General features: G+C 37.0%; 2 protein-coding genes and 1 long non-coding RNA gene across 4 annotated transcripts in view; all 3 read right to left on the bottom strand.

The window, feature by feature from the left end:
* The window catches only part of LOC143919155 (uncharacterized), an 11,599-nt gene extending 5,454 nt beyond the window's left edge, over positions 1-6,145 (bottom strand). The window contains exon 1 of one of the 2 annotated variants that reach the window (XR_013261189.1): positions 5,195-6,145. This is a non-coding gene — a long non-coding RNA (uncharacterized LOC143919155). Of the gene's footprint in view, positions 1-4,434 lie in introns of both variants that reach the window. The other variant, XR_013261188.1, reaches the window with a different exon arrangement.
* Positions 6,146-12,123: 5,978 nt separating this feature from the next.
* LOC143919146 (uncharacterized) overlaps positions 12,124-19,704 on the bottom strand; it is a 1,208,594-nt gene continuing 1,201,013 nt past the window's right edge. Inside the window, exon 4 of the mRNA XM_077441341.1 lies at positions 12,124-12,759. Within this exon, the coding sequence (XP_077297467.1) occupies positions 12,475-12,759 (285 nt within the window). The 3' untranslated portion in view covers positions 12,124-12,474. The remainder of the gene's footprint in view (positions 12,760-19,704) is intronic.
* On the bottom strand, positions 13,713-16,383 carry LOC143919102 (uncharacterized). Its single transcript, XM_077441288.1, has 2 exons — positions 16,211-16,383; positions 13,713-16,130 (listed from the first exon to the last, which is right to left on the bottom strand). Exons 1-2 carry the CDS (start codon positions 16,358-16,360, stop codon positions 14,841-14,843), a joined length of 1,440 nt encoding a protein of 479 aa, XP_077297414.1. The 5' UTR covers positions 16,361-16,383; the 3' UTR covers positions 13,713-14,840.

Genomic DNA, 19,704 nt, shown 5'->3' with positions numbered 1-19,704 from the left:
GCATGTAAGAGGATAACAATCAAAATTGAAATCCAAAATTGTATTTTTTTATCAAAAGATTCAATTTTATCTCTCGTATTAAAAGTTGTAATATTTAGCCTTGTAATGATAATTTGACATTGCACTTGTGGCGGCTCGCTATACGACGGTGACCGGAAAGGTTGCTCGAAAGCGGTACCCGCACGGGAAAATTTGGCTATTGTCGCAACCCACTATGGACAATTCGCCACTGCGATCCGCCCAGAAACCGGTTTGAATTCTCGCCCGTCCCCACAAATTCTCGTACGCGCAGGTAGAAAATTTGACTGAAATACTATTGTCCCAAACGCCCATCCCCACCTATCGCCATATACACACCATTGAAAGTTCAACTGAAATACTTTTCGCACTCGCCGAAATTTTTCCCTAAGGCATACATATATGAACGCGTGAATTTTTGTTTGTTTTCTCGTCACTAGTTTGTGTGGTTTATTTTTATGGTAGGATACTATAATATTAACATATGTACTTACTACTTTTTTATATTTTTTATTCGATTTTACATTCTAGTTGATTTTCAATTTTGTATTTTAAACAACAATTAGCGGTGAAATTAATATCAGCCAAATATCATCGTATCCTGTCCAGTGGCTCGGCATTTGGGGTGTCTGGAAGTAACCAGACTGATTAAAATATATTACATTGGAATTCGATTATTTTTGTTTTTTCTTGTTGATTTCTCAGTGGTGCATTTTTTTTATACCTGCTATGACCGATAATCGTTCATCGTACGGTGGCCCATTTTTTTTTTTTGCAAAAGCTTATCTCAAGACAGATCTTTAAGGATGCAAACACAAACTTTATTTTAATTGAAATATGAATGTACTTTTTCACACTACCATAGTGTGAAATAACCAAAGTTGAAGTACATAGTATATTTAAGGGCTATTGGCAAATGATAATAAACTCGGGTGATGCTTTTAAAATTATAAATTTGTATACATTTTATTATTTGCAAATTTTCGAAGCAAAATTTGGTTCAAAATCTATCAAAATGTCCAAAGTCTATCAAAAACCATAACAATGATTGTTCCAATGTTTCCATTATTTTTAGTATTTTCGTCCGCCGACGTTCAGGCTTACTTGTGTGATTAATTTATTTGCAATTTATTTTTATAATAATAGTAATGTATGTACATATACATAACTTGTATAAGAAGTGTTAAATATTTTTTGAAACTCGTGTCAGATCTATGAATAAGTACGTGTATATAATAACTAATAAGTTATGGTCGCATTATTATCCTTTCTCACAATTAAAAGTATTCATATTTCGTGCAATAACAAAAACATATTCATTTGCTCAACCCCCTTACCTTAACTTCTCCCAAAAGAATTAAAAATATTCTCCTTCAAAAAACTTTAAATCTAATTTAATTAATTATTGTTTATATTTTATTGTAAAATATAGAAATCATTATTATTTTCCAAATTCACTCTCGTAATTGAGATCGACCAAATTTTGCTTCGAAATCACCCGAGTTTATTATCATTTGCCAATAGCCCTTAAATATACTATGTACTTCAACTTTGGTTATTTCACACTATGATAGTGTGAAAAAGTACATTCATATTTCAATTAAAATAAAGTTTGTGTTTGCATCCTTAAAGATCTGTCTTGAGATAAGCTTTTGCAAACAAAAAAAAATGGGCCACCGTACGATGAACGACTATCGGTCATAGCAGGTATAAAAAAAATGCACCACTGAGAAATCAACAAGAAAAAACAAAAATAATCGAATTCCAATGTAATATATTTTAATCAGTCTGGTTACTTCCAGACACCCCAAATGCCGAGCCACTGGACAGGATACGATGATATTTGGCTGATATTAATTTCACCGCTAATTGTTGTTTAAAATACAAAATTGAAAATCAACTAGAATGTAAAATCGAATAAAAAATATAAAAAAGTAGTAAGTACATTTGTTAATATTATAGTATCCTACCATAAAAATAAACCACACAAACTAGTGACGAGAAAACAAACAAAAATTCACGCGTTCATATATGTATGCCTTAGGGAAAAATTTCTGCGAGTGCGAAAAGTATTTCAGTTGAACTTTCAATGGTGTGTATATGGCGATAGGTGGGGATGGGCGTTTGGGACAATAGTATTTCAGTCAAATTTTCTACCTGCGCGTACGAGAATTTGTGGGGACGGGCGAGAATTCAAACCGGTTTCTGGGCGGATCGCAGTGGCGAATTGTCCATAGTGGGTTGCGACAATAGCCAAATTTTCCCGTGCGGGTACCGCTTTAGAGCAACCTTTCCGGGAACCCTATACGACATGGTCGAGTTTGGTCACTTTCCTGCGAGTGGGGACCAACTCGACTGTGTTCAGTAGCTACCTCACTCTGCCTTCAGCATGCAGTCTCTTTCGAAATTAAATATTAGATATGTACCTACTGATACTATAATGTTTAACATCTCTTCGATATCGTGCTAATCTATAAACGACTAGCATGGAAAATTCAAGTAAAAATACATAAATAGAAGAAAAGAAATAGAGAAAAATATATAAACATGACATAAAAAATCTTAACTGCTCAAACTTAACTTAATTGTTGTAATTGGTCTCGACCTCCGTAACCGAGGAAGTGGTGCGGCAAATGACGAGAGATGTGACAAGTGTCAATGGCACCCAGTGAGTGAAACGGAGGCCGCGAGGAATGGGAGAATTAATATATGCCGCAGTTCTTGCCAGAGGAATGTGAAATAGGAGACGATGGTGGATCCAGATCAAACTCTCTGGAGCACGAAGGCCAATCTCCACCAGAATAGACTGACACGAGATAAACCCTCTGAATTATCAAAACAAGAACTTGTTGAGGGCAAAATTCCTCCTGTGTTCTAGAGAAGTATAGCTGACCATAGGGTGCACCTCACGGGATTGAATTATAAATGCACGAAAAACCAAATATCGGAAGGCAAAGATCGAAAATCGAAAGATCAAAAAAAAAAGGGTCCATGGTAAACGATACATACTCACTTGGTTTGTGGCAGCAGGATACAACAGGAACAAGAGGAACAGGCTTTTCCTCCCGTATTCTACGCGCGCATTAATACGGGAGGAAAAGCCTGTTCCTCTTGTATCCTACTCGCGCAAATTAAGTGAGGATGTACCGTTTACCATGCACCCTTTTTTTTATCTTTCGACTTAAGATCTTTGCCTTCCGATATTTGGTTTTTCGTGCATTTCTAATTCATTCCTTTGGGGTAGACCCCTGACCATACCCATGACAAATCTTGGAGGAAATAAATATGGGTAGATCCCATATTGCTCATAAGGAAGTAAGGAAGGAAGGAGAAAGCGTCTTTGTAAATTAACTTTTCTCAGCGGGTTTATCATTTTTTCTCATTGGTCGTTTGTTTACAGCTCCTTAGAAACGACGAATGTAATTTACTAATAAAAATATAAAAAACCTGCATGGTCTAAAACGAAAGAACTCATAAACACATTTGTTTTACCGCACCAGGTGACGCCACTGCCTATATTCGTATATGTTAATCTTGGCAACTGGGATTGATAAAAAAAGAAAGCTTTTTTTTTTCTAAAATATTTAATTTTATTAATAAATCACATAAGGGACTCGATATAAAGAACAAGTTTAAAATTTAACATAATATGTACCTACGTTTACTAAAATTATCTCAATTTTATGCAATAAATAAAAAATATATCTTTTAAAATAAATAAAATACGAAAGCCAAAGAATACATTTGTATGTTACTTGATCGCCAAACAATCATCTAACCTCAGTACTTGCGACATTTCATTGCTTCGTAAAAAAGCTTTTTGAAAGCTGATTAACATTTCCAAATTGGTCTTACAAGAAAGATACATCATGCAGTGTTATTCTATATCTATGTTTAAACCACAAAAATCGTGAGAAACATGATCTGGCAGATATTACATAGTAGATGTAAGTAGTATTAATCTGTGAATATTCTTCATCACAATTTTCCTCATATTTCGTTATTTTATTCAGTGCATTTATCATTTAAAAAAATATTTCGACAATTAAATTGACATAATATTGTTACGTATACTAGAATAAGAGGGTAGTAAAGAGCCGCCGGTTAAGCACAATCGGATTAATTCAAGGCGTCGAGACCGTGCGACCGTGATAATTGGTTTCAAGGATTACATCTAGACCCTAAGTGCAATAGGTAAACAAATTAGACGTCGAAGATTTCCTGAGAGATCTATCCCTTATAAGGCGATATCAAGTAATTCTGGACTAAGCACTGCCAGTGCGTGTATCTCCTTAATCATCAATAAATGCTGTGAAACGACTTTGGCCTTTTACTTGGATCCTCCACCCACCCCTGCGCAACACTGTTTTTTTTTCGTTTCACAGCATTTATTGATGATTAAGGAGATACACGCACTGGCAGTGCTCAGTCCAGAATTACATGATATCGCCTACGTACCGCCTTATAAAGGGTAGATCTCTCTGGACGTCTAATCTGTTTATCTATTGTATAGTCACGTATTCGGATATGTATTCCCACGGTATGGGTCAGTTCTGCGAAGGGATTAATAACGGTCATTGTTTAGCCTATATGCACTTAGAGTCTAGATATAATCCTTGAAACCAATTAACCCGGTCGCATGGTATGCTATCGCCTCTAAGTGCAAGCACTTAGTTAATCCGTTAACAGATAATCCTTGAACGGTCACACAGGCTCTGGGATTCTATTCGCTTAATCCGCGGTGTACGTAACAATATTGTAACATACGCCGCCGGTTAAGTGCAATCGGCATTATCAGGCGGCTTAAATGGTTTTTGAGAGCAACAAAGGAGACCCTCGGATTAGGCATCGCTAGTTCCCAGAATCTGGACGAGCGTCAAACGTCGCGTTTCTGCGACCGTTATAATTTGTTTGAGAGGATTATCTCCAGACTAAGCGCAAGTCGGCTAAACAATGGATGGACTTAGCGGTCGATAGTGGCACCTCGTCACTTCCCACTAGAATTCTTAGAACTGACAACGCGAAAGCGTGGGACTTCATATCTGGTACGTGACCATAAGTAAACAAACGTGTCGAGGAAGATGCCCTGAGCGACCTGTCATTTATAAGGAGATACTTAGACCTTATCAAGGCATTCTGGACGGAGCACTGGCGGTGCGTGTATCTCCTCAATCACCAATAAATGCTGTGAAACGACTTTGGCCTTTTACTTGGATCCTCTACCCACCCCTACGCAACATTACCATACATTTGGGAATTTGGCTCTATTCTATCTATCCACCAAGTTTTTGTTTATAACGTCAAAAAAAAGAGGGCATGTTCTCCTGAAAAGCCTGTTTTCCGACATTATCATAAATTTGGGAATTTGGCTCTATTTGTATCCACCAAGTTTTTGTTTATAACGTCAAAAAAAAGAGGGCATGTTCTCCTGAAAAGCCTACTGTCGGAAAGTTTATTATAGGTTGCTATAAAAAATATTGGAAATGCCGCATCCATGTTTTACTACAGCCTCAACGAAGTATCAATACAGAACAAGTAATATATAGTGCAGTTAGAATAGAAGGGTTTACCGTCCCCAAGATTTATACTGTTTATTAATAGTTTCTGATAGAAACACATATACTGGTGTAAAAATTTCATCTCAGGACATGAATAAATGAATCAGTATAAGATCTGGAGTGATTTACAAGGTAGTGTTAATTAGAAAACGATTTCAAATACATCTCACACTTGAACGGTGTGAGTATTTAAATGCCTCACAATGTGAAATTTACCAAAAAAATTAATAAACATGTTTCACACTAATGAGACTATTTCCTAGGATGAGATTTTATGTGTCTTGAGGTTAAATTTTTGGGTGAATGATTTTAAACAAAAATATCACCTTTGTAAGGCTTTTCCCCTGTGTGAGATTTTAAATGTGGCACAAGTTCATATTTATAAATAAATGATTTTAAACAAATGTCACATTTGTATTGTTTTATCACAGTATGCAATTTTTCATGTGTCCTGAGATTAGATTTTTGAGAAAATGACTTTAAACAAACTTCACATTTGTGTGGTTTTATCCCAGTGTGGAATTTTTTATGTGATACGAGGTGAGATTTATGAATAAATGATTTTAAACAAATGTTACATTTGTGTGATTTTATCCCAGTATGCAATTTCTCATGAGCCTTGAGGTTAGATTTTTGAGTAAATGATTTTAAACAAATGTCACACTTGTAAGGCTTTTCCCCTGTGTGAGATCTTAAATGTGGAACAAGTTCATATTTACGAATAAATGATTTTAAACAAATGTCACATTTGTATGGTTCTATCCCAGTATGCAATATTTTGTGTGACTCGAAGCTATATTTATTAGAAAATGATTTTAAACAAATATCACATTTGTGTGGTTTTATCCCGGTATGCAATTTTGAATGTAACTCTAAGTTAGATTTTTGGGTAAATGATTTTAAACAAATGTCACATTTGTAAGGCTGCTCCACCGAGTGAGATCTTAAATGTGACATAAGTTCATATATATGAATAAATGATTTTAAACAAATGTCACACTTGTGTGGTTTTATTCCAGTATGCAATTTTTTATGTGACTCGAAGCTATATTTATTAGAAAATGATTTTAAACAAATTTCACATTTGTGTGGTTTTATCCCGGTATGCAATTTTTTATGTAACTCTAAGTGAGATTTTTGAGAAAATGATTTTAAACAAGTATCACACTTATAAGGCTTTTCCCCCATGTGAAATTTAAAATGTCTCACAAGTTGATATTTATAAACAAATGATTTCATACAAATGTCACACATGTGTGGTTTTATCCCAGTATGCAATTTTTCATGTGAAACGAGGTTAGATTTTTGAATATATGATTTTGAACAAATTTCACACTTGTAAGGCTTTTCCCCCGTGTGAGATCTTAAATGTATCACAAGTCTATTTTTACGAACGAATGATTTCGAACAAATGTCACATTTGTGTGGTTTTATCCCAGTATGTAATTTTTTATGTGATTCGAGGTTAGATTTACGAAAAAATGATTTTAAGCAAATGTCACATTTGAATGGCTTTTCTCTAGTATGTAAAACAAGGTCAGATTCACTGGGAAATAGCTTTGAACAAATATCACTATTCTTTCGGTGAATTGGCGGTAGTGAAGGCTCATCGTCCCATATTATATCTTCCAACAAAACTTCTTCAGTTTTGATCTTCGAGGAATCGCCTAACCTCAGTTGAGATGTTTCGTTGCTTCGAAAACAAGCCTCTCGAAAGCTGATCAACAATTCCAGATTGGTCTTACACGAAATACACACTATGTCTGGCAGCCCATCGTCTCTCTTAACCTGCAGATGAGAAAAGGTGGGAATAAGAGTTAATCAATTGGGTGTACATTAATTGTAAACTGCAAGTAGCAACCGACCTGAATTTGACAGCATGTCCGAATGCGTTGCTCCAGACGCTCTGGATGAGGATCGCCGAAGATCGAGACGGAAGAGTCGGCCGGAGCTGATCCAAGACAAAGCCTACACTCCATCCTCTCCGTACCCAACTCCGACCAGTGACAGAATTGTCATAATTATGTACACGCAACAACCGACATGACTTCTTCTTTGACAGCTATTGTATAAATTTAGCACTAATTATATCAATTTTTTTATACAACAAGCAGGGACTATATAAATATTCTATTAAGAGGGCTGTTCATCCGAAACCTTAATTTTGTTGCCGTTCCTTTCTTCGATATATGTATTGAGTTGCGCTTCGACCAGATAAAAAGTATTTTAAATTGTTTCGTATTCTCCTATTTTTTAATTTAAACAATAGTAACTTCCACAAAGATCAATTTTAAAGCTGACACTTTAATATTTAGTTCATTGTTTGTAGTTTTGAACTTAATGTCGATTTCTGAATTTCCTTCAGTGCCAATAAGATATAAGGTCTGTTCATACCTAGTCAGCACGTACCGACTTCAGCAGGTATCCGGCCGTACGAAAAGTATTCTTTGGTACATTTTGTATGGGTATATTCATACCAACCGTCACGTTTACGCCACGGCAGGCTTACAGCAGTACCCGACATTTCCTGTTCATACCTTACAGCAACATCCGTCAACGTATCGTATCAGTTTTTTTGGCCATCGTGGAAAAATACACATGCGAATTACGTGCCATGCTGTTTTGAACCAATTATCGATAGTGACAGTTGACAGCTGTTCAATCTTTCGACATGGGCTTTGTCCATCATCCACAAGCTCCTTATACAGTGTCCAAAACACTCCTTCGGTTTTTCTATTTTTTAACATGGGATGCACATCAAAACGCCTCCGTGCTTTTTTATTGCCTTCTTGAGCTTCTTCTTCCAACAAAAACGCGATTATACATAATTTTTCGTTCGATAAACGCCGAAATTTTTTTACTGACTTGTATTCTGACGCGTAGCTACGAATGCGCGTGTATGCATTCATATTGCAAGTACTCGACAATACGACGTAAGCAATATTGCGCCGTATCGTCATGGCCTGTAATGTATAAGTAAGCCGATTTTGCCTTGCACTCGGCCAAATTGCTGTAAACGTGACGAGACCGCGACGTGTAGGTAGATATGAATAGAAATGTAATAAAATGACATATTTGAAACGGAGTCGTGCAGTGCTGAAGCCGTGCAGTGCTGTTAAGTATGAACATACCTATATGCGTGTATTTAGTGACACCTGTGGCAGAGGTTCTCGACCGCTGTTCCATCAGTACATAGAACACTACATATATCGCGCCGATATTTCATTAATTTTAAAATACTACTATAATTGAAGGCATTATATATTAATTCTTTCTTATAATATGTGATGCCATCCGCCTTTTTATGTTTTCTTGAGTAATTGTAACACAATTTCACTGAACACGTTGGCATTTTCGAAAAATGTCAATCGACCTTCCTACTTAGAAGCTAAATAGCTACTGAGAGAAAGTATGCATCCTCTGTACTTTTTTTTGTGTGTGCATCCTCCAACAGGGTGACCGGCTTAGAGCGTCAGGGCCTATCTATGTATTCTATATCTATGGGTAATTGGATTATTATTAGTCACATTGCGGTGGTCACACAAAAAAATTTGCCATTAAAATCGCGAAAACGTAATATTTGGCAGTTGCAAGTGGTGAAAGAAGATTTTCCAAATTAATGATCGTAAAAAATCATTTAAGTTCTACAATGACTCAAGATAGATTAGGTGGTGTAGGCGGGGTAGGTATGTGTTGACCGTATCCCAGCCTAACGAAACACTGTTGTGCTAGTTTTATAAAGTTTTATTGTTTGCCTATGGTTGTACAAAGGTATTATATTTGTGGGCAAAAGTATGTCGTTCAGCGGTCTCTGGATATGGTAGAGTGTCGCTGGCTCGGCATTCAGCTGTGTTCAGAAGGTCTCTGGATGCGGCAGTGTGTTGCTGGCTCGTTGTTCGGCTATGTTCGGAAGGTCTCTGGATACGGCAGTGTGTTGCTGGCTCGTCCGGCTGGTTGATCTTCCAAGTCCGCGTAGTGTAGTGGTGGCTGGTCAGGAGCTGTATGTCGACTGGTCTGCTGTTGTGTGTCGACGCTTACTGCTGTGGGTCGACTGGCGTTGTTTGGGTTGTACCTCCTTTTATAGTGTTTCTGGAATCACCTGATCGATGGTGGTGGTTTGTTGATGCGTAAGCGAGGAATTTGCTTTTGTCGAGGGGTAGAATTTTCTGGAACGATTGGCGCCGTTCCGCTCGATGTAGTTTAATGGTGGCGGCGTATTTCGACCGTTTTGGTTCCACTCGACTGGTAGGGGCGTTCCGCTTGAGTTTAATATAATGACTGCAGGTGTGCGACGTCTGGGTTTCGTTCCGCTTGTTTACGTGTGTGAGTTCTGCAAGGAATGTGGTTTGTTGTTGCGGAATATTCTCGAATGTTTCGATGACGATGACGATGATGAGATTCCTACAGTGGATTTTTTTTTTTTGAGATTTTGCCAAAAAAAGTGAAATGAAAATTTTTCAATTGAAAATTGTTTTTTCAACAATGCCTATATTTTATCTAATTCAATTTTTCAAAGGAGATTACACCAGAACATGAAATTTAATTTAATATACCAGAAGCTTCATCTCGTATAAAAATTTTAACGGGTCCACCTTTCGGCACAAACTCTGAATTAATGAAGACTTAAAAAAAATGAACTCGTACCAAAGCATTAAGATTAAGAGTACGCGTGAGAAACATGGGAGGAGCCGACGAAGCCGTCTACCTCCACTCCTAATCTTAATTCTTTGGCACGAGTTCATTTTTCGAGTCTTCGTCAACTCGCAGTCTATGACGTAAGAGCCATTGAAATTTAACTTTATTATTTCAATGATTTTTGAAAAATATTGTAAGTTGTACTTTTAGATACCAAATTATTTAACAGATATTGCATTTTTTCTTTTGTTATTAATTTAGAACTTTTTTTATTAATTTTGTGTTTGTGATGTTTCTTTTTAAATAAGAAATTTACTTCTTAAAAATACCTACAAAATTCAATGTTAGAAAAGTATGTTTTAAAATATTAATAAATAAGGGTAACCGTGAAAAAGTCGACAGTGAAAAAGTCGAAAATATTCGTTTATCATGCATACATATGAAAAACGGTTATTATATATATATTAGTGGCGTGCGGTAAAAGTCTCTCTCCCCCCGTCGCACATCCTCACTTAATTTGCGCGAGCAGGATACAACAGGAACAAGAGGAACAGGCTTTTCCTCCCGTATCCTGCGCGCGCACATTAAACAAGGCTGTATGACAAAAAAATAGAGATAATTTCACCGCATGCCACTGATATAATATATATATATATATATATATATATATATATATATATATATATATATATATATATATATATATATATATATATATATATATATATATATATATTATATATACGGTAAACGGACTACTAGTCATATGTGAACCAGTCACAGTGAATCACAGTCACATAATAGTGAATTTTTCGATGCCAGATAACAAATATTATATGCACTTCAAAAAACGAGATTATACGCGCGTATAAAACGCTAGTCTGAAACCGCCCTAAGAGTTTCGTACTCCGAGATATAAAACTTTTTTAGTTCGGAGCCCTACTATGCACGCTGCACCAGACAAGGAGCTAAACCCACTTTTATATGATCTCTTTGCCCATGAACCGTCTGCAATGACTGTCAGTAAGGGATATCCTTCCTCGTCTATGTCACCATTTAAAATGGCGAGCCTTTTTTCTTCTTCACCAGCGACAATCATTTCATCAAAGGCACATTCTTCGATTGTAGGCGCTAAATGTTGTTCTATGCTTGTGTAAGTTCCACGACTCAAATTTCATTTAATTGTGAATAGCCATTACCTGTACAAACAATTCCTTCTACGAAAGCAGTATTTGCGGAAACTTGTAGTTTCGGATCTTCGGAGTATACAGTTTCCTTTGCTAAGCACATTCTACACCGAAAAACATATTCGCTGAGAAAACCTTTTCTTATTTCTTTCACAAAATTTAAGTCAGATAATGTACAATTAGTGTGTTCATGCTTAATTTTTGAAAGCGCTGAAAATAAATATTTAATATCTACTATTCTGCGCCCTTCTAATTGTTCATGAATATCTGTTTCGTCGGGATTGTCTGCTTCTGCTTCTATAACTAAATCATCAAGCCTCGTTGATGACGTTGAACTAGCTGTTTCTGATAAATTTTGAGCGAATAAATCTCGCGGAACTGTATACAAAGATGTCGGTCCAGAACTTGTGGAGGCTACAGCTAAGTTTCCAACAGCAGCAGCATTGGCGACATCGATGTCACTGTAAATCGAGAATACTATAAAGTAAACAGGAATTCCTCGACTTACGACGGAGATACGTTCCTGACCGATATGAATGTATGTATTTGTGTGTGTATGTATGTATGTGTATATGTATATATATATATATATATATATATGTATATATATATATATATATATATATATATATATATATATATATATATATATATATATATATATATATATATGTAGGCGGGGTACAATGTGTTGACCGTATCCCGGCCTAACGAAACACTGTTGTGCTAGTTTTATAAAGTTTTATTGTTTGCCTATGGTTGTACAAAGGTATGGTATTTGTGGGCAAAAGTATGTCGTTCAGCGGTCTCTGGATATGGTAGAGTGTCGCTGGCTCGGCATTCAGCTATGTTCAGAAGGTCTCTGGATGCGGCAGTGTGTTGCTGGCTCGTTGTTCGGCTATGTTCGGAAGGTCTCTGGATACGGCAGTGTGTTGCTGGCTCGTCCGGCTGGTTGATCTTCCAAGTCCGCGTAGTGTAGTGGTGGCTGGTCAGGAGCTGTATGTCGACTGGTCTGCTGCTGTGTGTCGACGCTTGCTGCTGTGGGTCGACTGGCGTTGTTTGGGTTGTACCTCTTTTTATAGTGTTTCTGGAATCGCCTGACCGATGGTGGTGGTTTGTTGATGCGTAAGAAAGGAATGCACTTTTGTCGAGGCGTAGAATTTTCTGGAACGCTTGATGGAAGTGGTTATTGATGCGTACGAGCATTTAGTTGTTGATGCGTACGAGGGGAATTTGCTTTCGTCGAGGCGTAGTATTTTCTGGAATGCTTGATGGAAGTGGTCGTACGAGCATTTAGTTGTTGATGCGTACAAGGGGAATTTGCTTTCGTCGAGGCGTAGTATTTTCTGGAATGCTTGGCGCTGTTCCGCTCGATGTATTTTGTTGTTGCGAAATATTCTCGAAGGTTTCGATGACGATGACGACGACGAGATTCCTACATATATATACACATATATACATACATATGTGAATATTTATATGTGTAGGTGTGTACATATGTATGCATATGTATATATGTGTATTTTTATATTTATGTATGTATGTGTATTCGTGTATATGTGTAAGTATTTGTGTATATATGGATGGTGTACATAAATATATGTTTATATAATTGTCTTTGGCCAGGAAGGCGCATTGGGTTTACCTATTAGGCCTTCCTGGTATAAAATAAATAAAAATAAAAATAAATATAATCATTTGGAGAATATTCTGGACTCACATCACTACATTTTGCATAGTAAATAATAGTTACTAAGTCACAAGAAAGCATTATTACCTGTTGGTCGAATGTGTTGTAAGATGGATATTTCGACGATATGACACGACTGAACGGAGAAGTCAAAGAAGCGGGACGCGTAAATACATTCACAAACGCGAGCGACCGAAACAGCATATCACGAAAGATGCATGTTCCCAAACGATGCAAGTACAAATATTTCCCCCTCTCGCATCAATAATATTCGATGTTTGGGAATATGTGTTCGATGCAAAGCGCGCGCGCACACACACACACACTCTCACTCACTTTCGTCATAGTTCGGGCTTTAGCTCGAAGACAGAAACAAAAACAATACTTTTTATAAAGCGATATTCAAAAGTGACGCTGCTATCCAACCCTCTTAACGTCTCTACACCACCCCCTTTCCACCCACCCACCCCAAACATCCACACTCTCACTTGTACGTACCAAAGTGTGATGTGCCATTGTTGCTTCAATGTCGTCGCCCGTTTTGGGTTCGTATTTGATTTAAATTAAACAAAGTGTACGTACCTTTACGTTCCAATGAAAGATTAAATAATTTTTATTTTTTTTAAACTACTTGGTTAACTAACCAAGATTTCTTTATTATTATTATTAAAACGATACATTTATCTTATTGGTGGATACGTATATTCTGTGTTAAAAATTCCGCCATCATATTAAATTTCAAAAATTATATTCAAGTCATATGTGAAGTCTCATGTGAAGAAGCTCCTATAAAAAATAAATAATCAAAAAAATAAAAATATTGAAACATGCCTATGGTAGACATCCATAGCATATTAAAAAATAATTTTTCTAATTGAGGAAGGGAGAAGTCTAATACGTTTGTATGGACGCTGTTGTCCAGCCCTCTTAATTCTGCTACCATTTCTATATTTTTATAATTTTTACAAGCTTTTATTTGTATGACATTGCTAGTTAGATGAAATTCCTAATCATCCAAAATTTATCAGTTAATTTTGAACCACTTTCAATCTACCAATCTTTTTGATATTTTACCGACACATTAGAGTAAGAAAATATCTCCAAAATAATCCTTAAAGAATTGAATCATAGAATCATAGCGCATTTATAAGAAAAATTGAATTAAAAATTGAATTTTGCCATATGTGGCTCTTTTATTTATTTATTTATTTACTCAAATAGCAAAACTGCTAATACATAAAACACAAAATAACAACAAAAAATTATAAATCATCTTCCACAAAGGTATCCTTTAACACGCTTCATGAAAGCAGCAATGTTATTAGAACTTCTAATGCTTTCAGGAAGGGCATTATACATTGTGAAAAACACATCCTGCAGTTTTAGCTTTCTTAACTCTAGCTTTAATTAATTTATTCCTATTTCTCGTTTTATAATTATGTATATATCTCTATTCCTAACTATATGATTATTAAAATATTTGGGTAATAAATTCTTATCTAACTTATATGTATATAAACTTTAAAGTGCTTACTCTATGACTATTTCTAATGTTCAACCATTTCAATTCATCTAACATACTTCTTACATTCTTACGTTTCCTCACATTCAAAATTGCTCTATTCTGCACTTTCTGCAGTTTATCAATACACAAACCACTAAATAGATTGAGGACTGTAGCGCAGTATACAGTATGAGGCCTTACAATACAATTATATATCAATATTTTACTTTTTATACTTAATAAATTTCTTAACCTACAAAGTACACCAACTTTTTTTTTAAATGATTAATAAGCCTACGTTTATGTATAAATGATTTTAAACAAATATCACACTTGTGTGGTTTTATCCCAGTATGCAATTTTTCATGTGACACTAGGCTTGATCTATGAGTAAATGATTTTAAACATATGTCACATTTGTGTGGTTTCATTCCAGTATGAGACTTTTTATGTGACACAAGCACACGATTTTGGGCAAATGATTTTGAACATATGTCACATTTATATGGTTTCAACCCAGTATGCAATGATTTATGTGTCACAAGTATACGATTTTCAGTAAATGATTTAAAACAAATGTCACACTTGTAAGGCGTTTCTCCCGTGTGAGTTCGTAAATGTATCACAAGCTTATGATTAATACTAAATGATTTTAAACAAATTTCACATTTGTGTGGTTTTATCCCAGTATGCAATTTTTCATGTGACACAAGGTTAGATTTTAGAGAAAATGATTTTAAACAAACTTCACATTTGTGTGGTTTTACACCAGTATGCAATTTTTTATGTGCCCGGAGGCCAGAATTTCGAGTAAATGACTTTAAACAAATTTCACACTTGTAAGGCTTTTCCCCCGTGTGGGTTCTTAAATGATCAATCAGCTCATTTTTCTTCCAAAATGTTTTTAAACAAATGTCACATTTGTGTGGTTTTATTCCAGTATGCAATTTTTCATGTGCGACGAGCCCAGATTTTAGAACAAATGATTTTGAACAAATTTCACACTTGTAAGACTTTTCCCCCGTGTGAGATTTTAAATGCATCGCAAGTTCATTTTTACGAACATATGATTTCGAACAAATGTCACATTTGTGTGGTTTTATCCCAGTATGCAATTTTTCATGTGACGCGAGGTTAGATTTATAAAGAAAGTATTTTAAACAAATTTCACACTTGTAAGGCTTTTCCCCCGTGTGAGATCTTAAATGTATCACAAGACAATATTTACTACGAAATGATTTTAAACAAATGTCACATTTGAATGGCTTTTCTCTATGTAAAACAAGTTTAGATTCATTGGGCAATGGCTGTGAACAAATTTCACTACTTTTTGGGTGATTGGTCGGTAGTGAAGGCTCATCGTCCCATATTACATCTTCCAACAAAACTTCTTCCGTCTTGATCTTCAAGCAGTCATCTAACCTCAGTTGAGACGTTTCGTTGCTTCGTAAACAAGCCTTTCGAAAGCTGATTAACAATTCCAGATTGGTCTTACACGAAAGACACACCGTCTCCGGCAACCCGTCGCCTCTTTTAACCTGCAGTTGAAAAAGTAGGACTTAGAGAAGAGTTAACCAATTGGGTACACAATAGTTGTAACCTGTAACCAGCAACTGACATAAATTTGACAGCAGGTCCGAATGCGTTGCTCCAGACGCTCTGGATGAGGACCTGGTCTCTGGAAGATGGAAACGGAAGAGTCGGCCGGAGCTGGTCCAAGACAAAGCCTGCACTCCATCCTCTCGTTCCCAAATCTGACCAGTGACATCCATTAAGCGTCGATGTGTATATAAATCACTTTCCAGCCAGTATTTTATTAACAAAATGTTCACTATTATTACTGCAATTGGATTATTAGTCACGTTGCGGTGATTACAAAGACAATTTTTGCCATTAAAACCGCGAATACGCAATATTTGGCACTCAAGTTCTCGTTAGTACGATGGACTTTTCGGCTGCCAGATGTTCCGTTATAGAAATTTAGTGACTTTGTAACAAGTCCTTTATGACAAGTAATCACCGAACCATAATATTGGCTGTAAAGCAATCATTTTATACTACCGATAATTAATACTTGCCGTGGTACTATTGATATGAGAACTATGATTTGTATTTACTGTTTAGCACGCGCCAATGGTATTGACTCAATGCGAGTGTGGGAATCCCAATGCACAAACAACTGGAGATTAAAACAATTAATAAATTAACAAGTGCCAACGCACCACGCACTCACTCTACTTGACCACGTGTGCGCACAGCTGCAAGGCCACCTGCAACAAAGCTCGCTTACTTGAACACGTGTGCACACAGCTGCAAGGCCACCGGCAACAAAGCTCGCTTATTTGAACACGTGTGCACACAGCTGCAAGCCTGAAACAAAGCTCGCCTACTTGACCACGTGTGCACACAGCTGCAAGGCACCGGCAACAAAGCTCGCTTACTTGACCACGTGTGCGCACAGCTGCAAGGCCACCTGCGACCAACTCGCTTACGCCAAAAGCGTATAAAAGGGAGTTTTGAAAAGAAAACTTCAGTGAACATCCAGCTTCTGACCAGCCACTACTACACTACGCTGACCTGGAGGATCAACCAGCAAACGAGCCAGAGACCTTCTGAACATAACCAACTACCGAGCCAGCAACACTCTGCCACATCCAGAGACACCTGAACATAGCCGAATGCTGAGCCAGAAACACTCTACAATATCCAGAGACATCTGAACAACCCCACAATGGAAAAACGTTGCAACTGTAGGCGGGGTAGGTATGTGTTGACCGTATCCCAGCCTAACGAAACACTGTTGTGCTTGTTTTATAAAGTTTTATTGTTTGCCTATGGTTGTACAAAGGTATTATATTTGGGCAAAAGTATGTCGTTCAGCGGTCTCTGGATATGGTAGAGTGTCGCTGGCTCGGCATTCAGCTATGTTCAGAAGGCCTCTGGATGCGGCAGTGTGTTGCTGGCTCGTTGTTCGGCTATGTTCAGAAGGTCTCTGGTCTGCTGCTGTGTGTCGACGCTTGCTGCTGTGGGTCGACTGGCGTTGTTTGGGTTGTACCTCCTTTTATAGTGTTTCTGGTATCGCCTGACCCATGGTGGTGGTTGTTGATGCGTAAGCGAGGAATGTGCTTTTGTCGATGGGGTGGACTTTTCTGGAACGATTGGCCCCGTTCCGCTCGATGTAGTTTAATGGCTGCGGTGTGCTTCGACTGGTTTGTTTCCGCTCGACTGGTAGGGGCGTTCCGCTTGAGTTTAGTATAATGGCTGCAGGTGTGCTTCAACTGATTTTGTTTCCGCTCGACTGGTAGGGGCGTTCCGCTTGAGTTTAGTATAATGGCTGCAGGTGTGCTTCGACTGGTTTTGTTCCGCTCGAGTGTGAGGGGTGGAACTGTCTCGAAGGTTTTGGCGATTGATTCCAAGAAGTGCACGTGTTGTTTACGTGTGCGAGTTCTGCGCGGAATGTGGTTTGTTGTTGTGGAATATTCTCGAATGTTTCGATGACGATGACGATGACGAGATTCCTACACAACTCAGCTGGATCCAGAGCAACGACACATTGCAGATCCAGCGGCCGCACGACACCAGTCAGCAGCCAATAGCCGTTTCGAGAACACTACGATTCCAGCCGCTTCAACAACATATTTATACACTTGTATATTCAAACAATAAAATACCTTATCCAAACAAACAGCAGTAATAACTACTAAAACACAGACGAACCTGCCTATAAAACATGGCGGACTGATGATGAAGAACACCTTCACAACTAGGTCAGTCCCCATACGAGTATCTAAAAATATGTTGATTTGAAAATCTGATTGATATTATTTTTTTTCAATTTTACAAAATTTATGTTTTTTTTCCTGCCGAGGTAATACCAAGATTAATACCAAGTTATGTATACAATTTGGTCAGCATCTGTCAACCGGAAGTGGCAGTTTACTCTTGTTTGATTTTTTGACCCCTTGAACGTGTGGTCTTCACAAAAAAATTCAAGTATAATTCTTGTATCAATGGGGTGAAAATAAAAAAAAATCACTAAATTTAATAAACCGGAAGTGGGATTTTTTACTCTTAGAAAGGTCAAAAATGTTGTGGCCACATTCTTTTCATTCCACACCCCTGAGGGTATCAAACTGAAAATTTATATTTGTATTAACTTAGAGCTGATAAGGTGTTGGTCAGAATTCGTAAACCGAAAGTAGTATTTTTTTTTAAAACAAAATTTCATTATTTTAAGTTTCCCTACATTTGCGCTCAATTTGTATTGAAAACGCTCCCATAACTAGGGTTGCCAGATGATAATTTGGTAAAGGAGGGCAGATGGGTCTAAAAAGGAGGATTTTCTGTAAAAAAGGAGGACATTCAGAAATTAAACGAATTTTTTATATTATGGGGGATGAACGAATGAGACGACTGGCATGTTGAATGCACGTGTTTTATTTATGACAGCTGAAGGCAGAGTGAGTAGCCGCTCTCCGAACCCAGCCGAGTTGGTCCCCACTCGCAGGAAGGTGACCAAACTCGACCATATCGTATAGCGAGCCGCCACCATATTATTTTACTTTATTTTAATCATATTTAGCTGAGCTGCCAATTTTGGAAAGAATTTCTTGGTTTTTTAACAAATAATTATAAAACTTCTTCACATGTCATGTTTTTGAAGTTGTTTTGAGTAAGAATTAAAGATTTAACTGACTGCACACTTAGTCTATTCCTCTCTTTGCTCCACCGAGTATTAATCAGTGAAAAAACTCTTTCCAGATTTGCGTTATGTGCGCTTATACAAAAATAAAACTCGCAGATCTTGAGCAGTTCTGAGAAACATTCAATGTTTTTAACACGGTTGAAGTAGATTGTCCACTGCTCGTGCAACTTCAAATCATAATATGCTTCATCTTCATCTGATTTTGATTTAAGAAATTAAATCAAGTTACAAAATTGATCGTGTAGCTTAACATCGTCAATCTCTATACCTCTGATGCTCAAGAACTCAACGCATGAAACTACATCATATTTTAGGTTTTCGTTCTCTTTCAGCAATGTCACCCACTCAAAACATTTGAAATCTTCCAAGGGTATCATCCATTCCATCGAGTAATCTTCACAAGCCTT

The sequence above is a fragment of the Arctopsyche grandis genome, chromosome 11, assembly GCF_051622035.1.
Source record: "Arctopsyche grandis isolate Sample6627 chromosome 11, ASM5162203v2, whole genome shotgun sequence".
Lineage (NCBI taxonomy): Eukaryota > Metazoa > Arthropoda > Insecta > Trichoptera > Hydropsychidae > Arctopsyche > Arctopsyche grandis.
This window is presented reverse-complemented; position numbering and strand designations above follow the sequence as displayed.